Here is an 18,276-nt window from a genome sequence, read left to right as displayed (position 1 = left end):
TTTGTGTGTGTGCGTGCATGTGTGTGTATGTGAGAGAGAGGATGGAAGCAGTAAAGTTCAGTGCTAGTGTCAGCAGGTGTAAACTCTTCACAGATGGTAAAGCTGCATGTTTGTGTTTGAGAACATTGCGTTTCCCACATGAGCAGTTTGCCGGGTGTCAGCAGGTCTGAACGGTACTCTAAGAGCTGCTGGTTCCACTGGGAACCAACGGCTGGGAACAAACATCCAATGGTTTAGGATCTCCATGGCTAGGGAGCACTTATAGTAACAATTGGGCTATAAGCAGCTGCATGCGCGCACAGCAGAGTCACTCATCTGCAGTGATCACATAGGGCATGAAAGCCATTATTTTTGTTTTCATATCAGCTGGTTTTTGCCGTTCTGAGCTTTCATTTTTCTTTTTGTTACATTTCCGTGCAATAAAAAGTAATTTTATTTGTTAAAACTAAATCTAAACTATATTTTGACATTGCTTTTTCTAAGCTTACATGTGGCTGTTTAACGGGGGATCTTTTATCTCACATAAATGTTCAATGACTCATTTAAATAGTCGGAATATATGATGAGTTCATTAAAAACAAACAGCAGAAAAATCAATGTTTTGTTCATGTAACTGAAACAATAGACCCGAGGGCACCTGTTCAGTAAATGTGTCTAACAATATCAAATACAGTGCTTTTCAAATTTATCAGACTGCCTGTCATAAAAAAAACCCACAAACTTTTTAGAAATCTGCTAAAACCAAAAATGTTATTGTCAAGGGGAACAATTAACTGCTAAAACAAACTCTTCTCTTCAGGAATACATGTTATTAACTGTGCTTTGGCATCTTAATAAAAAACAATATAGTACGTTTTCCAACACAGAACACCACTTTATACATATCAAATAGAAGCAAATACATCTGTCCTGAGAGTGTAAAACAAGCAAAGTCTGAATTGTTTAATTGTTTGCGTTTTTCGCACCTCTGGTACATCAGTGCATTCACTGTTGACAGGGTTGCTGCAGTGCTGCTGAGCTGTGGTGGATGCTGCTCTAAAGGCTGAGGTCTGGCCGGGGATCGCCTGAGTGACTTAGGCAGAGGCGTTGCCCCGGCAACAGCACATCCTGGCTCTGCTTGGTGAAAGGGCCTCACAAAGGGGACACTGACTTCACAACGTAAACAACTCTGTCGCTATTGCAGTTGCTTACTGATTAAGCTAAGCACAAGCACACAATAAACAGCCAATGAAGACAAGGTGCAGGTGTGTAAAGTGATAAACAGATTGCAGTTCAGTCTTTTATTAAACCTCTCTTTTTATGAGTTAATGGTTCTTCTCACAAATGATAATGTCAGTGTTTCCAGTCCTTTTGAAATGGCAGCAAAAAGCATTAAAATAACTTTAAAATGCAGTAAGTCTTTCATTTAAACAGTTTGAAAATAATATTCTAAGATTTTTTTCTTATCCTATCTACATTCAGAAAGAAGCCCCATTCAGTTTCTGAAAACGCTCAATAGTGTGCAGCTGCGTGCACCTATTTCCTCGTGTCCTTGTCATTAAAAGGCACCGACTGATGCTGACACGGTGTAGACTAATGGGCCCCAGACCCTCTTCCTTCATGTCGCTAGTACAAAGAATGGCCTCTCCACATGACTATCTCTATCAATGAAAATCCGCTGAATGAGAAATAGACAGACTTTGAGTGTGCTCGTGTGAATTTCAAACTGATTTTTTTCTGAAACAAAACAGGTAGACGTGAACATATTGTAGGTTTGGTGCAGTCACAGTCTCTACCTATTTTAAACAAAGGAATTAGCTGGTGCAGATGCTCCACCTGTGTTAATGCAGCAGAGCTGAACTCAAATCCACCTGTGCTGTCATCTTCACATTTACCCACAGGCAAGATTCCCTGTGATGGAAATGGTGTTCTGTGGTTTCCTGCTTGCTGCTGTTTACATTGTTATGAATCTTAATGGAAACTCATTATAGACCATTTCCTATGACGAAAGATTCCAGATGAAATATGACCAATGTGCAAGAATCACAGTGATATCTCTGATTGTGTTTTAAAACTCGTTATAGGAATAATTCTGCAACTGAACAGTGTGGGAAAATGTAAATGTGGGAAAATGTAAATGCCTCTATAACCTGCGATTACTAGGCAACCAACGGGAATGCAGCATGAAATTACACACTGATCGACACTCAATTAAGAAGAAAATCTAGTTGAGGCAAAAGCCTTGTTTGCACGATGTGTCGACCAGCTGTTATTATGACTGCACCGCGGGGGGTTTAGCATGAAAAACAAATATCAGAGAACGTAATAATGTATCATGTGTGTGTGTGTTTCAGCAGGTATTTGCATTGCACTGTCTGCACAGACCAAACGTGATCTTGTACTCAAGTTTCTTAGGTTTACATAAACTTATAAGAGTGCAGAAATCTCACAGTTTGGACGTGCTTTTATTTTGGCGACTGCAATTAAGCAAAGACCAGACGAAGAAAGCTGCCTAAGCAGGAAGATCACACTGCAGTAAAGATCAGCTTACGTTCTTGGTAGGTTGTGAAAAGGATGCGGAAGCGACTTTTGCGGCTGGCCTCGTCTGCCCACATCCTGATGACTCCCAGGGTGGAAACCAGCATGATGTCGTTGGCCACCGTGGAGCAGAACTTGCTCTTCAGGTCTTCCACTGAACTGAGACATGATGGGATGAGATAAGCATGCATACTTTATTATCCAGTAACCTAGGCAGTCACTGTGCATCTTAATAATCCACAGTGTTGAAAAGAGAAGTCGTGGTACTTTAATGTTTTGTTTTGTTTTTTCTGGGCTGTTACCGTCTGATCACTGCTAAATATTCTGAATCTCTCAAGATAATAAACTGCCGCTGAGCTCAAGTGTGTAGTAGATAGTGATTCAATTATATCCTTATCTCAGTGTATCAAATATTGTTTTCTTTAATCTGGATTTCAAAATCTCATTATTTGGAGATTAAAAACAGGTTACTTTATATTAATAGACTTGTTTGTGAGAAGTGCGCGAGAAGCAAGTGTGCAGCTTGCATGCTGTGAGTTAGATAAGAAGATCAATACCGCTCTCATATCTGTCCTTAAACTGCAAATCTACAGTCAGCAGTTGGTTAGTGTAGCTTATCATGAGGACTGGAATGGATAGCCTGAGCTGGTTCTACCCACAGCTAATAAAATCCAGCATCCAGATCCTCTAAAGCAGGGGTGTCGAACATAAAGCCAAGGGGCCAGAATCGCCCAGTCGGGCCTAATGGATAGCTTTAGAAAATGTGAAAGAGGTCTTACATTTTTGGACAATTAAGTGTATTTTAATAAGTTTTAGACATTTTGACATTGTCTGTAAGCTCAGTGTTAAAATTACAGGAAAGTTTTTGAACTGTACACATTTATTTCTTACAGCTAAAGCCCAAACAGTCATGCTGACACATTTCTTTCATTTGCTACAGCAGCATTTATATATCATGTAGAAAGACTGAGACGTACTGTTGGAACTGACCTTCTTTCTCTTATAATGAAATATCTCTATTAAACCTGTAGTTAAAGTCCGGCCCACTCGTGATCAGAGTGGGCTGTATGTGGCCCTCGACATAAAAAGAGTTTGACATCCCTGCTTTAAAGCTTGCTGAATTTAAATAATTTAATTGCATGTAAATTTTCCATGTAATTTGTTTTTTACAATTGTAAAATTTTACATTTAATCAAATTGGATTTGGAAATTGGATTTACTCGATTGGATTTACTCGATTGGATTTACTCGATTGGTATACATTCAGTTTATAGCAAGCACAAATTATGAAGTTGTGATGTTACATATGCTGTAACTTGACCCTTTCCAGTCATTCAGCTCAGTTCATCTGTATTTCCCATATAGACATGAGTAGCATCATTCTTTTTATCTAGCTTTCATCAACAAAGCCAATATGTGATTACCCTTTAACTCAGCTAAAATACTTCAACGGTTTCCTTAAATTAAAATTGGATTTTTTTTTAGGCGACTTCAATTTCATGTTTTCAGATCAGAAGCTCATGAACAGCACAAAGTTGTTATATGAGGATAAAGTAAAGTGACGTTAAGTAACATTTATACAACTGAAGATTTAAAACAAAGCCCTCTTGTGCAACAAGAGCATGTCACATTAAAGATGTACAAAAAAAAAAAATCACACCTGCCGCCATCATACACTGCCACAAAGTTGCGCTTGCATTCATTGGAATTTGCCATCTCATAGTCGAGAAAACGCAGGTAGATCTGTCCGAGGAGGCAGAGAGGAGGGAAAAACAACAAAGAGAAGAGAAAGAAAAAGAAGCGATCAGGGGAGGAAAATCGAAGGACACAGTAAGATTTGGAGGTGACAGAAGAAAGATGTGAAGCAAACAGCGGAGAGGAGAGACAAGTGAGAGAAAAGATTTCAGCTCTTTCCTATTACTGCCCGGGCATCTCAGTCATTATCCAAGTGCCTGATATAGCAGCCCTGTAATGAAATAAGACTGACAGACAGCAGCTAGCACAAAGTCATTACATACGCATTTCAAATGAAGACTCAAAGACAGACGGAGTCTATTAGCTTTGCACTCATTATCCATATCTGTTGAGATAAAGAATTACATAAAACCTACAACCTTGTTAAACTTTAAGGACATGTTGGACGTTTTGCCACCAGTTTTGGATATTTAAGCGAAAAAAAGATGTCATCATTTAAAATTAAAATGCAAAGAACTTATACACCAAAGGACATATTTGGTATATAAACAGACTTACCTTATGTCTAACTATTCATGAAGCAACTAAGACAGATACAACACATGCTCTGTTTTAATATCCTAACAATCGCTCGTTGAGTAAAATATCCACCTTGCTATCCACCTTGACTCTTCATAGTAGATATTCTGCACTTCCTAACTGTCTCCGCACCATTTTCTGTCACTCATTCATCAGGCTGAGATCCCCCAATCACAGCTATGGTTCTGGTCGGCCGCTCACAGCACTTGCCATCATTACGGTTAATGAGCGGACGGCTCCTGGACTGTGACAGGAAAATTTGACGCTTTAAATACCCAAAGACAAAAGCTGCAGATGGAGCAGGATAATGGACCCTGCAATGTCAACTTGGCTTCAACAACACGACAAGCGAAATGGACTAGAGGGGGGAAAACAAGCTAGCTCTCTCGAGGTATCACACTGATGTCAATAATCAGTCTAATAAAAAACAATCATATTCAGCTATACTGTCACAGGGATGGGGGAAGCGTTTTCTCTCCTATACTGCGATTGTGGAATTAAATACTGTCAAATTCATTGCAGGCTTTCTGATGCAAAGATGTATCCAGTTATAAACTCAATCACATAGGAAGCATGTGACTAAAAGTGATTTGTCCCAGGGAGTGTATAGATTACATTCATATTAATGGCTCTACACTGGGAGAGGGGGGGATACTCTGAAAATACACTTAAGCTGACGCCACTGAGTGCTGTTGTGTTCTTGTCAATATTACAATGATTTCCAGTACAGAGCATAAAATATGACTGAAAGCTTTAGACTGGAGATACATGCAGTAAGTGCCTAAAATTTGGTTTCTCAGCAGTTGGGATAATGCTGTGATTAAGTTAGTGATCTGAGACGAATGTCACTTGACATTGTAGTACAATATAAAAAGGTTTCTAAGTTTAGAAGTTCTAAGTTTTTAAGAACAAGAAAAACTTTGGATTAAGGGAAAACTGCCAGAAATGACTTTGACTAAGAACAAAGAATTTATAATACGTGGATGATGGCTCCTTTCCAAATGGCAGATTACCAAAGACGACAGATTTAATGTAAAAATTTTAAGGTTATAGTGAAGGTTAAGGTTACAGTTAGGGACTCTGCCAATTTTTTCTTTGTCTGTTCTAGAGTTGAAGAGGCAAATAATTGGTAAAAGCACCAATGAGCATGTTAATTAGGACACTTGGCCCCGTCGTTTCATCGTCAGCGAATGGTGGGAGAATTAGACATGAAGTTTTCCACCTACAGCACAAAGAATGCACTAAATTCAGCCATCTGTAACCGATAAAAGTACTTTTTCAGCAAGCGGAGACTAATTGCTAATGCAAAACAATGTTGATATAATGAACAAATTAGGATTTTGGCATAGACTTCAATTGGTGCTAATGGCTAATTAAAGCAATAAAACTACAGCCATTAAATAGCATAATTCCCAGTCTTGACCATCATGACTGTTTCTGGATGGAAGCATGACAGTGATGGTGTTGAAGAAGGGGGCTTCTCCACATTGATCACGTTAGAATATCTGAACGGATGCACTGTCACAAAATTGTGTACAGAGTCTTGGAGCTGTGGCAAGGTTCAAAACCTTTGATACTGGAGGCATTCTGGTTTTCCGTTTCACCTGTTTTTGGTTCAATTTCTTTTAATCAATCAGTTCCTTTGCTGATATCTCAAAATTGTCAGTGTGAAAATGTAGCTTTTAATTTTAAATATATAACCCTTATGAAAGCCTAACCAGTGACCTGCACACTAACCAGTTAAGCTGAAAAATTGGCCCTCAGACTGGCCGATGGCTTTCTAGGGTGAGAGTTTCTAATATTGTAGCATTCTAACATGCTTAACTCGAGTACTTTTGGATCGCAGGCCATAAGGATGTGCATGTCTGTGAAAAAAAAATCCTTTCAGTATTGTCTTTGATCAGGCGTTGCATACACAAACTCATTATCTGACCGATGTAGTTACTGTGAGCACTGACTGGAAGGTGAACAGGAAGGCCTCATTATGTGACAAATATATAACATTTACTAACAAATTCACAAATAAAAGCTTCTGATGTTGTTTTTCTGCGGCTCCTAAGCCCTAACAGGCCGATGATGAAGAAAAATTCTGAGTGCAGATGGCATCACAACACAGAATGACAGCAACGGATAAGATAGATACAATCACCAATTTGTACGGTGAGAGATTGGCTCCAGCAGGGAAATAGGCTGCTTCTTCATTGATTGCAGCGCCCAATAATGACGCCGAATCCATCATTGACCGGGGAAGAATATGCTCTCTCTGTTGCTAAAGGGTGTCTGTAACAGCGCGTGCTGTTCATTACAGTCAGAATGAATGTCCATATTTTGACCATTATCATGAAAGGATGTAGAAGGTGTCAGACAGCGCGGGCAAGAAAAATCCAGACTGTGTAAAACAGACGGGACAGAGATGCTCTGTGGAAAACAGAGAAACTGATGAGGTAACTGAATGTATCCCTCAGTACAGCTAATAAGTTTGCGCTGAATTTGGACAGCTGTCCAAAATAGCCCAAAGAACCTAAAAAAACAGAGCAGTGGTGATAGGAAGAGTTTATAAATTTAAATATAATGCAGCTTCAGTTCAAAGTTTGTGTAAATTACTCTTATTAGGCATGTATATCACTGTGAATCCTAGTGAAGGGTAATCTATTCTGAAGTGGAGGATGAATGGTGGTGTAAAGTAACGTGATGGCATTAAATTTGGTGCATTGCTGTGACTTCTGGCAACAACACATGGTCATTACTGCTTACTTGCAGGTATGTTTTTCAGTCAGTCTCCACCTTTCTTTCCTTTTTACTCAATCCCTCTCTCTGCCATCTGCCATGTGCCATCTCACCCCCAAAACTCCATCCCTATATATTCAAGATCTTCAGTAAAACGCATTATTAAGCATTGCTTTCCCTTATTCCCTCCTTTCTCATGCTTCCACCTCCTCTCCTACCTCCTTCTCCCAGCTTCTCTCTGGAGTGCTCCGGTGCAGTCTAATTAGAGCCTCCGGTATAGGATGTCATTATCTCTGCTGTTTCTGGCACACTGGGTGTAGTGCAGTAGTGTATAAGCATAGGGAGATGAACACCTTGCCTTACACACTGTGCGACCTCCATGCATGCGTACACACAGTAATGTAGTCCCCCTCTCTGCAGCAGCATGTGAGCATGCATGTGTCTACTTGACAGAGGTAGTGAGGAACCAAAGAGAGAAACTGTAGGTTTTTTATATTTTATGTGTAACTGAGTGCGAATAGTTGCAGTGCAGGTGGGAGCTTCAGGACTGTGATTTACAGAAGATAGAGTTGTACTAAAAATGTGATTTGCTGCCTTGTCCATCAGTGCCAATGACTGTCAGCCTCTGGCCCATGACTTGGCCTCGGAGGCATTTCTGCAGTACGAAATGTGACACTTATTCAAACTAATACATCATACTGCCAGGCTTGCTTGCTTTGTTACTCTTTCATGCACATAACTAACGTATTCACACACAAACGGAGGATGCATGTGATGCGCACAAACTTGACTTGTCTGTTTTGATGGCTCACTGGCAATGCATCAATTGATTTTTTTAAAAAAAGAAAAAAAAAATCAAGCATAACCTTTAACCCTGGCAAGACTCCCTGCTAATAGCTGTTTCAATTTAACACTTATTGTAAGCTTCCATGTGACGACTAAGAGTAAGTCTCCTGATTGATGCAGTTGTATAACTCCCGTGGCCTTGAGTTTTCAAAACAGCTGAATCCGAAGGTCATTTCTGAAGGGAAACCAGAGCATTAGCAGGAAATATGCGACCCGAGGAATATGCCAGATAAGAACAAATACTGTGCCCATGAATAACAGTCGAACCATTATCGGCCAGTCATATCATAAGCCAGTGTGTGTGTGTGTGTGTGTGTACAGTACAGAGAGCCTGCAGTTCAGTATGAAAAGCCTGTGTAGAAAAAAATACTGTGAACCTAATCACAGCTTCCATCTGATATAAACTATGCCTTAATAGCTTCTCTAATGTGTACTCTATAAATCTTAAAAGATCTCTACAGTAACCATAATAGCATGGCATCACTAATAAGCACTGAATTAGTGAAACTAATAGTGACACAGTAAAGCTGACAATACAGCTACCTTACCTCACCCCCTGGAATAACTGAACAATGCACGTACGTAATTGATTCCTATTAACATTAAGTCAGAGCAAGTCACTATTTCATATCCTGCTGTCGTATCTTATTATAATGATCATAGCATATCATCTCTTGCCAACTGAGAGACAATGGCAGCAGAAACCTAAGAAAGAGGAGGAAGCGTCATGGAAGGACAGGCCCCTGCACGGTATGTACGACCGCCAGATAGAGGAAGTGGCTAACATCAAGAAATCCTACCAGTGGCTGGACAAAGCTGGACTGAAAGGCAGAACAGAGGCACTAATCATGGCAGCACAGGAGTAAGCTCTAGGCACAAGATCCATAGAGGCTGGGGTCTACCACACCAGGCAAGACCCCAGGTGCAAGCTGTTTAAAGATGGCCCTATATAGCGGTGGTAGACAAGCGAAAGAAGACGGCTGTAGTGATCGATCTAGCGATACCGAATGACAGCAACATCAGGAAGAAGGAACACGAGAAGCTGGAGAAGTACCAAGGGCTCAGAGAAGAGCTCGAGAAGATGTGGAGGGTGAAGGTAACAGCGGTGCAGTGGTAATCAGAGCACTTGGTGCCGTGACTCCCAAGCTAGGAGAGTGGCTCCATCTAACTAATGAGCCTCCGGGTAAATTTAGATCGAAAGCCAAGATGTGAATCCAGTAGGTTACAAATGTGCATTACAACTGGGATCTTAAATTATTGACCAAAGAAATCAAACATGTACTATGTCCCTTAAATGCCTTAAATGTCTCTTTTTAAATAACAATTTAAATGCGTATGGTTTTTGGTGATCATCACCAGCCACACCTAACATTACTGTATTCCAGGTAAACATCAAACCCAAAGCTTACAGATTAGGTTTTGTTTGTCTTTAAAACTGAACAGATTTCTATGTAGCTCGCAAAGAAGACAAATAAATGTATATATATTTATTAAATGTATATACATTTTGTTTTTAAGTGTTTACATACAACCAGTCCTTTTGGTCATCTGACTTTCTACAGTGGCATAATGAAGATAAATATAAATGAACCACATGTCTGTGCCATAAGTGAGTCATAGTTAAAGAAGCCCGTCATGACCAAAGTTATAAATACATTCTCACATACGTACAAACCAGACACGCGCAGATCCAAAAGACACTGTAATATAAAACATGGGTTTATTTAAGGTCACGATTTATAGTTTTAGTATTACGAGGGAGATCAAATATTTTAACATTTTAACTATGCAGACACCATAATTCCTTCCTGCCCTTCAAAGAATTGTTCTAACCATGAAAGTCAAAGTAAAATTGTGGCCTTATGCTATTAAATCAAACCCCTCAAATGCACTCAGAAGAGGGCCAACACTATTTGAGCAGCAGATTTACTGCAGTCATGGATGTACAGGATCAAACCATATAGACTCATATGAGAGGTGGTAGCATTTGTAAAATATAGCCTTTTCCTGCACTGCTGCTCTGCCCTTAGGAAACACTTAATCCCATGCATTAATGCAGCACAGGTACCTCTAGTAGATAAGGAAGCATGTCTAGTGTGTATTAGGGGTTGGAGCAAAGGTGTGCATGTATATGCATGTCCTGTATTTGTATATGCAAAACACAGGCGAGGAAAACAAATGCAGGCTGTTGCAGGCCTCAGGGTCAAACTGCAACGCAACACTATTTTATCAATGGTAACGCTTCCTGCCTCTCTTTGTTTGTTCAGTCCTCTCTCCTTCTGCAGCGCTCTCTTTTTTTCTTCCCTCCCTCTATTCCTCTTGGCAACAGCTCACTGATTAAAAAAATGGGCCTGACCCCAAATAAACCCTTCTGCCTATCTGTCTGACCCTAGCGGGGAAACAAGTCCTCCCCCCAGCCACAAACACTCTCGTCGGGATACTGCTGACAGCTGCAGACAAACTGACATGTAATATCAAAGCTTCCTGATGCAACCCCTGATCTTACTGCCTGTGTGGCGAAATATAGAAAGGAAACAGATAATTATTAAGAAAAAATATCCTCAATATCTCAACAGAAGCCGGAAATTTCACAAGGAATACATCCAGGATTTGTCAGCTGAACATTAGTCTTTCTGATGTAACTATGTTGTGCTGTCATCAGCCCAGCTAATGGGGACACAATTTCATTTCCATTTTATTTCATGTGACATTTCAAAATTTGGCTTCAAATCAAATTCACAGTTTGATGGGAGCGTAGTTTACGTCACTGACCTTGGAGCGCGGCGGGGCACGGATGTACCATTTACAGTCGACGGCCTCGGTGGCACCGGCCTTTCCGTCTCTGGTGATCTGATGAGACTCGACGATACCTTCTGGGCCAACCATGTCATACTGACAGGCTGAAACACACACATATGTATAAACACACCCAAAACAAATGCATGCACACATGTGTGGTTCATGCAGACAAACACCGATTAAGAGGTATAACACATGCACCAACACACAGTATGTATATAAGTGATAGTAAACCAGCATAAATACACTTTAGAGAGACAAGAGAAGAAGAATGGCTGTAGAGAGAGAAAGAAAGCAGAAAGCGGGAGAGAGAGGGAGTGTACCTACAGGGCAGAGGTGGGGGTATTCCCATGTCTCCAAAGTCTGGATCTGAGGAGAGAGCAGAATAGAGGAAGGGGGAAATTATTTTTTAATATATGATTACAAAATCAAAATCATTACAGAGGAAAACACAACAAGGTTTATCTATGTACTGAGGAACTTCCTGCAAAGACAACAAACTGCTGTCCTCACTTATAAATTATTTCAGCGTCTCTGAATGCTTTGCTGCTTTTTCCTTTTTGAAGTCACCAACAGGAAGTTCTCCAGATATTCTCCATATAACATCTGGTTATGTGTGACTTTTGCACTTTGCACTGGTGAATTAAGCATTAAAGCAACATAAAAAATATTTTTTAACTACAGGTACCAACACTGTTATGGCAGCAGTGCCATTAATGTTTTAAACTGGGAAGTGCTCCAGTATCTATTTGTCTATCTGAACCCGCACTAAGCTATATGCTAACATCACCATGCTAGCATTTTAATTACTATACAGTTGTTTAGTTTGTCATTTTAGCACGCTCACATCTACAACATTGGAAAGCGTGAGCTCACAAACCGTTGCAGGGCATGCATGATAACGAGTCTAGCTGAAATCATTGAACCAAAGTACCAACGTTTTAGAAACTGATAAAGCAGGATGAATAAACCAAACTGAGCGGCAATTCTTTTTTTTTTTTTTATCTATGGAGTATTTGAAAAACGCTTTTTTGTTTCCTTAGAGTAGTTTGATAAAATTACAAAAAGAAATCTACTCCACCCACATGCAAAGTCCTGCAGTACAATAAAACAACCTCTTAATATGTTTGTCAGATATTGCTCTGAATAAAATCAAACGAGTTGGAGGATTGAGGCAAATGCACGCTTGTGCTTCAGTTCAATATTGTTATCAGGACATTGCAGCTGTATTTTACAGTAATTGGCTTTAAACCAAGACAGGTGATGATTTTGTGAAGTGTAGCAGCCAACTTATTGATGCCAACATGAGGTCACCGTCAAGTCAGTATTTACTCACAATCAGGTTTGGGTAGCGACAGATCACATGCAACCAGCATCATGTAATATTATTCTTTAAAGAAACAAAAACCAAAATTAACCGTGATAAAAAAAAAAATCTGTTCGATTATAGATCATCAACGATTATTAATCACATCGTACACCCTTAAAATAGTTTTTAAATTGGTGACCAATTGTGTTTAATAACAATTGGTGTGTGCGTTTCTTAAAAAATGTCCTGCTTGGGGGTGCATTTCAAGGTCCATGTTGGTTCATTAGGGTTGGAATTTTGTTTTAACCATCAGATAGCTTGCATGGATAATGGTAGCACTAGCTTAGCTCATTAGCTAACACACAACATCACTTATTTTAGCTATATTTCAAAGCAATTCAGGTTAGATTACATTTTTTGCAAATCAGTGGATGAATTGGTGTATCCAGTAATTCATGACATTCAGATGATCTAATCTGACCCTGCTTCCTGTGCAGATGACGCTGTAAGCCTCTGGAAAGTATACAGCAAAGATAACATTTCTTGGGCTCGGCTCCCCTGAGCTCACCGCATAAGTCTCATTTTTGTTCCATTTAGCAGTGCCAGAACAAAGCATAACTGAGGCTTAACAGACCTAAACGGAAGAGAAGAAACATTAAATGTGTCCTAAAGAAAGGTTTTAAAATGTTAGCAGACTGCGAGGCTGTGACGGTAATCCTCCACCAAACTTTTACATATTCAGAACAAAAATCAAACTCAACTTCACAGCTGTACGTGATAAGAAACGTGTCACGCAAAGTTTAAAAAGTCAGCTTCAAGTGAGAGCTTTTTAGCAGTTTTTCCTGAATAATGTTGCAATAAATTACATCAACAAGGCCAGCCTTTCTGAGCTGTGTTCCCTCCTCCTGCTAGCGCAACATCACAGTCTCATCTCTTATCCCCAAAGACTCAATATCACTCTTCAGATGACTTCACAGAAGACAGAAATTGACTCTTGAACACTCTCACTAGTCTTTCACATCATCATTTCAGTGTGTGTATCTTGTCAAGGAGGTTTGTGCGTGTTTTTTCAGTCTATCAGAATTTCATAAGCACAAACCGGTGAAGCTTAAACGCGTCTAAAATTCATGCGATGTGTGATTATTTATGATCGTTTCTCAATAAAAGGAAAGAGCAATGAAGTTATTAGGCTACTTTTCTGATGCAGCATTCCACTATTACACCACTGCATGTCACCTGCCCTGAAATACAGCATTCTCTTTGATGTAAAACCTCCACAGAATTACAATACATTCCCAGAGACCCCATTTTATTCCAGCCTAGTAACAGAGCGGTTGGGCTTTCAAAGATATGCCGTTAGCTGTGATCTTCGGGCTGCATTCTTTTGAGGACAGAGCCTGCAGAAACAAGAAACACAAAAAAAGGCTTCACATTAAATCTGATTGTTCCTTGCCAAATCGAGACATGGCTACCATTGACTGAGCTCTGTGTGGAAAATGAGGTCTGATTGCACAGCGTGAACACCTTGTCTAAATGTCAAAGTTTTTTTTTGTCTGTATGTATGCCCTAATTTTTCTGTCTAGACATAAGTCGGTACTTGAGTGTGAGCACTTCGGACTCGGAAAAACATTGCACCGACGCCTGTGCTGCGGTGATATAAAAAAAGGGAGTCAAATGATGGAACAGATAGGATTCAGATAGGCACTCTTGGCTCAATTTCTGCTTTGTTCTCACAGATTCAGAAGATGGGAACCTCCCCAAATGGTGAGAAGACGAGCCTGTTGAATACCTGTGACAAATGTAGCAAGGCTGCCGAAACCCCTTCTCTCTTTGGCACTTTAACACCGTCTGGGACAGTAAAACATTCATGTGAGCACAAAAGCAGTCAGGAGACGTGCTTAGAGTGTACTCAAGAGTTTCTCCTGAGGCTTTTACTACACTTCCCTCCTGATTAATTGTTGCTTTCAACTTAGGCTCAATGATTCAATCTCTAAAAAGCTGAATGGGGAATACCACGCAATTTTAAAAGTGGCTCCTCTGGCCTTGGACAGCTAAGTGGTAGTAAACATGTTTTTTGTCTTTTGGGGAAAGCAATGCTTTGCTTGTACATTTCAGACAAATCCACCCACTTGTCGTCTTTCCATCTGGAGAAGTGGTGAAAGATGCCATATGCTTCAATATTATGAGTGATTTTTTTTTCCTTTTACAAGAAAAACATGTGAATTTACTGTAATGTAATATAACATTTGTTAAATTTGCGAATGAGAGCGGTGTGACCTAGTTTTTGTATACGGTTAAAAACCACACATTTAGAGCCCATTTAGCATCTTTATTCCATTGATCGTTTAAGCTCATTTTATCTTTACATATACTATAAATAATGAAAAACAAGAATGTAAAAGGACGATCTCGCTCTCTATCCACACACACACAAGCAGGTATTGTTTATTCATACACGGGAGTTTGAAATAAACAAAATATGATGCATTGATTCTTCTTCTTGTGGACCGACTTTGAGGCAGCCTTGGTGTGGATATCAGCCAACTTGCAAAGGTCTGATGTTAATTAGTACGGCAAGTATATTTAACTCGTGATCACCTTAAAGATGGAGTAATTATAGACTCTGAAATATAAAACTATGTTATGATAGATATCAACATTTATCAAGTAATAAGAGGCATTAACAGAGTTAAACTGTTATCTCATCTGGGCGCTGCATCTGCAAACACGCAGACGTGTACTAGGCAAGGATCAATAACAAACTAGGCTGATCAGAAAGGTAATCAGTATATTTCCTTAAATGTCAATGCATTCCTCAAAGCCTGCTGACTGCACCACTTATGAAAGCCCCCCCCCCCCTTCTCATTATCCGTGTCTACGTTGCCTCTCAGAGCATCTTTACTAGGTGTAGTGGGGAGTTAGGCAGGCAGGAGAGCAGAAGGGCATGAGGGATGAGAAAATCAAAGTGGAAGACACTTAATGAAACTGTAACCTTCAGGTCATCGATGATAGTTGCGGCACAGATTTATTATTGGGCTTTGGCATCACTTACCCAAACACGATCACAGGGGCAAGGAACCTAAGTGGAATGTATCTATGGCGATGCACGCACACATACGGGCAAACACACACACATTCATGAACCTTTGATAAAGGTTATTCCTAACATCAAGAACGAAGAGGGTGCTATGCCTATAAATGTCACTTGTGTGACCTTTGACCTTTTTAAACTTCAGCTCTTGAATTTCATTCTGATGGGTCCCATCCCTCTCGCCATCCATCACCTCCTCTCCTTCTCTGCCCTCGCTGATTAATCAATTTAATCAATTACATGGATTGATGGAATGATTCATGAAGCATATACAGAAGAAGTGTACTCCTTCCACAGCAGCTGATTTAACCCTGTTAAATTGGATGCATCAGCTCACCAGCACTATTAATACTGATTACACTGTGAATGGGACATTTCAGAAGGCTCTTTCTGTGTGTTGCTACACTGAAGGTAAATATCATAAAATAGAGATTTCAGCTCAGACAGCTGACATGTGGGATCTGTGCGTTCTCTGCAGACGTATTCGCTGCAGTGTCTTTAAAGGCCCTGCTTTATCGTATAAATGCTTTCGAAGCAAGCTGGATTCAGAGCACATCCACACTTGGCCACACCCTCTCCTCCCTTCATAAAGCTCGCCTAAGTGTAATCTGGGACTTACTGCGTTTACCCTTTGCAGCACAGAACTGCTCACTTTAAAGCCTGGGATGCAGACTTTAAGTCCTATATGTGCTCTTAATTCACAGGCAACTTAAAGAGAAAAACACCTCCAGCGTACAGTTTAATCTTAACCACACAAACAGCTTTTTTGCATATTATTATATGTACAACAGGTATGGTTAAAAAAACAGAAGGTAGCACAACCACTGCAATTCCCAGAGACAGAGCAGAATTCACAGAAGCTATAATCTGCATGCTAAGTAGGCTACTTAAAAAAGTACTACAACAAAGTGCCAAGTCTCAACTTCAGTTTGAGTCTTTGAATATTTGAGGAACTCTGCACAATTATGGTATTCTGTGATTTGACTCTGATGGCCCATCACGGCAGAATGAAATCCTAGTGGTGATGGGAATTAGGGCAGACCCCCCGGAGATGGGGAGGGGGTGGTTTGGACGAAGGAGTCTGCAAGGGAGAATGAAAGAGGAGCAGCGCAAGTTAAAGTGTACAGAGTGGAGGCTGACTGGCTTAAAGAAGGCGGGCAGATAGATCATTGGACTGCAGCAATGATGTCGGCTTTACAGAGTGGAAAAGAGGAAGTGAGGCAACGAATAGACTAGCAGCCAAGCATAAGCTTCTTCATTAAAGGCAGGAAGGCTGAAGGTGGCACAAGCATACCAGACATTCACTTGGGAGACTCCAGTCTGGGAGTATTTTTAATTTCTGCTTACACTTTCTATTTGCTTTCATTTTTATTCCTGGTTTAGTTACGTTTAGGCATACAACAATTAGGATGTTAACGATAGGGTGAGATAAAGGTAGATGTGGCGACCCCTAAAAGGAGCAGCCACAAGAAGAAAGTCAGGCGCTAGAACTATTTGTTCACACAGCCACAGAAACTACTTGATTAGGGTTAGATCTTCGTTTTGGGTTAAAGTACACTGTTAACCATCTGATTTTTAAAAAAGCACATCTAAAGGTCACACAAAGCCACACATTTTACTTGCAAATATTCACGTGGTGTTTAGTTGTCATTTATTTTTTAAAAAGTAACTAAAGGTTGTGATGACAGCTTCCACAGAAAACTTATTCTGACTGTGAGGAGTAACAATGTGACCGTGTAAAGGAATACGACTTTAAAATCCACAAATAAATGAGTTCATTGTATAAAAAAAGCACGCATGGAAAAAACTTCCCCACAATAAGCAATAGCTGAAGGTCTGTGTGAGCAACACCAGGGAAGATAAAAGGGCCTGGTTTGTGTGTCAAAGACTTCAGGCTGTCATTGAAGTTTTTGCTCTTTTTTTTTCTCCACAGAATATTAAATTTTTTTCTGACTTCATGTCACTTAGATCCCTAAAAATCTGGCCCTTATGTGTGAAAATACCTCCCACACAGTTCTCTCAATATTGGCATAATCCTGCTCAAATTTTAGCAAAGACCAGGGACTTCAGTGTAATATCCAATATTTCATTTCAAACTGAATGCGCTGAAGCACAGCCCCGAATGAGCGGGAAAAAAAACGTAGCTGTGAAAATACACACGGTCTGGACTGTATGTGAAAGCAAACATGAGCAGCTTGCAAATGCCAGCTCAAATTTGCTCATTACATTTCTTCAAAACATGTTTGTACTAGCAGTTTGGCAGTGGCAACTCTGGACACGAAAACAATCATTACGAATTTGCTGTGGTAAAACTTTCAGAAACAAATGATACGTAGGTCCTGATTATCCCTATTTGGCAGCATGTTTAGTGATAAATGTTATAAATCTTCTATATACAGCACATATAGCCTATACTTTAGGCCCACACATAGAAATGAAGCAGAGCCCTGCAAAGCTGTCAGGAGGTGTGAATTTCTAATAACTGAACAATCCCATAAGTATTGTAATGCTCTTCATAATGCAGGCACAACAAAATGTTTTATTAATGAGACACAATGCGTCTCATTTGGAATTGAACATTAGGCTCCATTGCTACATATCCCTTCAGTATTAGCTGCTCCCACAAATGCATGTATAACAGCATATGAATGAGTTCAAGGTTAGCAGTGTGAGGAAATATTCCAGCAAGTAAACATGCACAGTGCGCAAATGC

The 18,276-nt window shown here is 40.0% G+C and overlaps 1 protein-coding gene across 5 annotated transcripts in view; it reads right to left on the bottom strand.

The window, feature by feature from the left end:
• neto1l (neuropilin (NRP) and tolloid (TLL)-like 1, like) overlaps positions 1-18,276 on the bottom strand; it is an 80,259-nt gene that overhangs the window by 13,154 nt on the left and 48,829 nt on the right. For all 5 annotated transcript variants that reach the window (XM_005912133.3, XM_005912129.3, XM_005912131.3 and 2 more), the window contains exons 5-8: positions 11,491-11,532; positions 11,137-11,264; positions 4,178-4,260; positions 2,531-2,676 (exon numbers count right to left, since the gene is read on the bottom strand). In XM_005912133.3, coding sequence (XP_005912195.1) covers positions 2,531-2,676; positions 4,178-4,260; positions 11,137-11,264; positions 11,491-11,532 — 399 coding nt within the window. The remainder of the gene's footprint in view (positions 1-2,530; positions 2,677-4,177; positions 4,261-11,136; positions 11,265-11,490; positions 11,533-18,276) is intronic.

This window comes from Haplochromis burtoni, unplaced genomic scaffold, assembly GCF_018398535.1.
Source record: "Haplochromis burtoni strain Fernald_Lab_line unplaced genomic scaffold, NCSU_Asbu1 Contig_1, whole genome shotgun sequence".
Lineage (NCBI taxonomy): Eukaryota > Metazoa > Chordata > Actinopteri > Cichliformes > Cichlidae > Haplochromis > Haplochromis burtoni.
The sequence above is the reverse complement of the archived record's forward strand: the minus strand, read 5'-3'. Positions and strand labels throughout refer to the sequence as shown.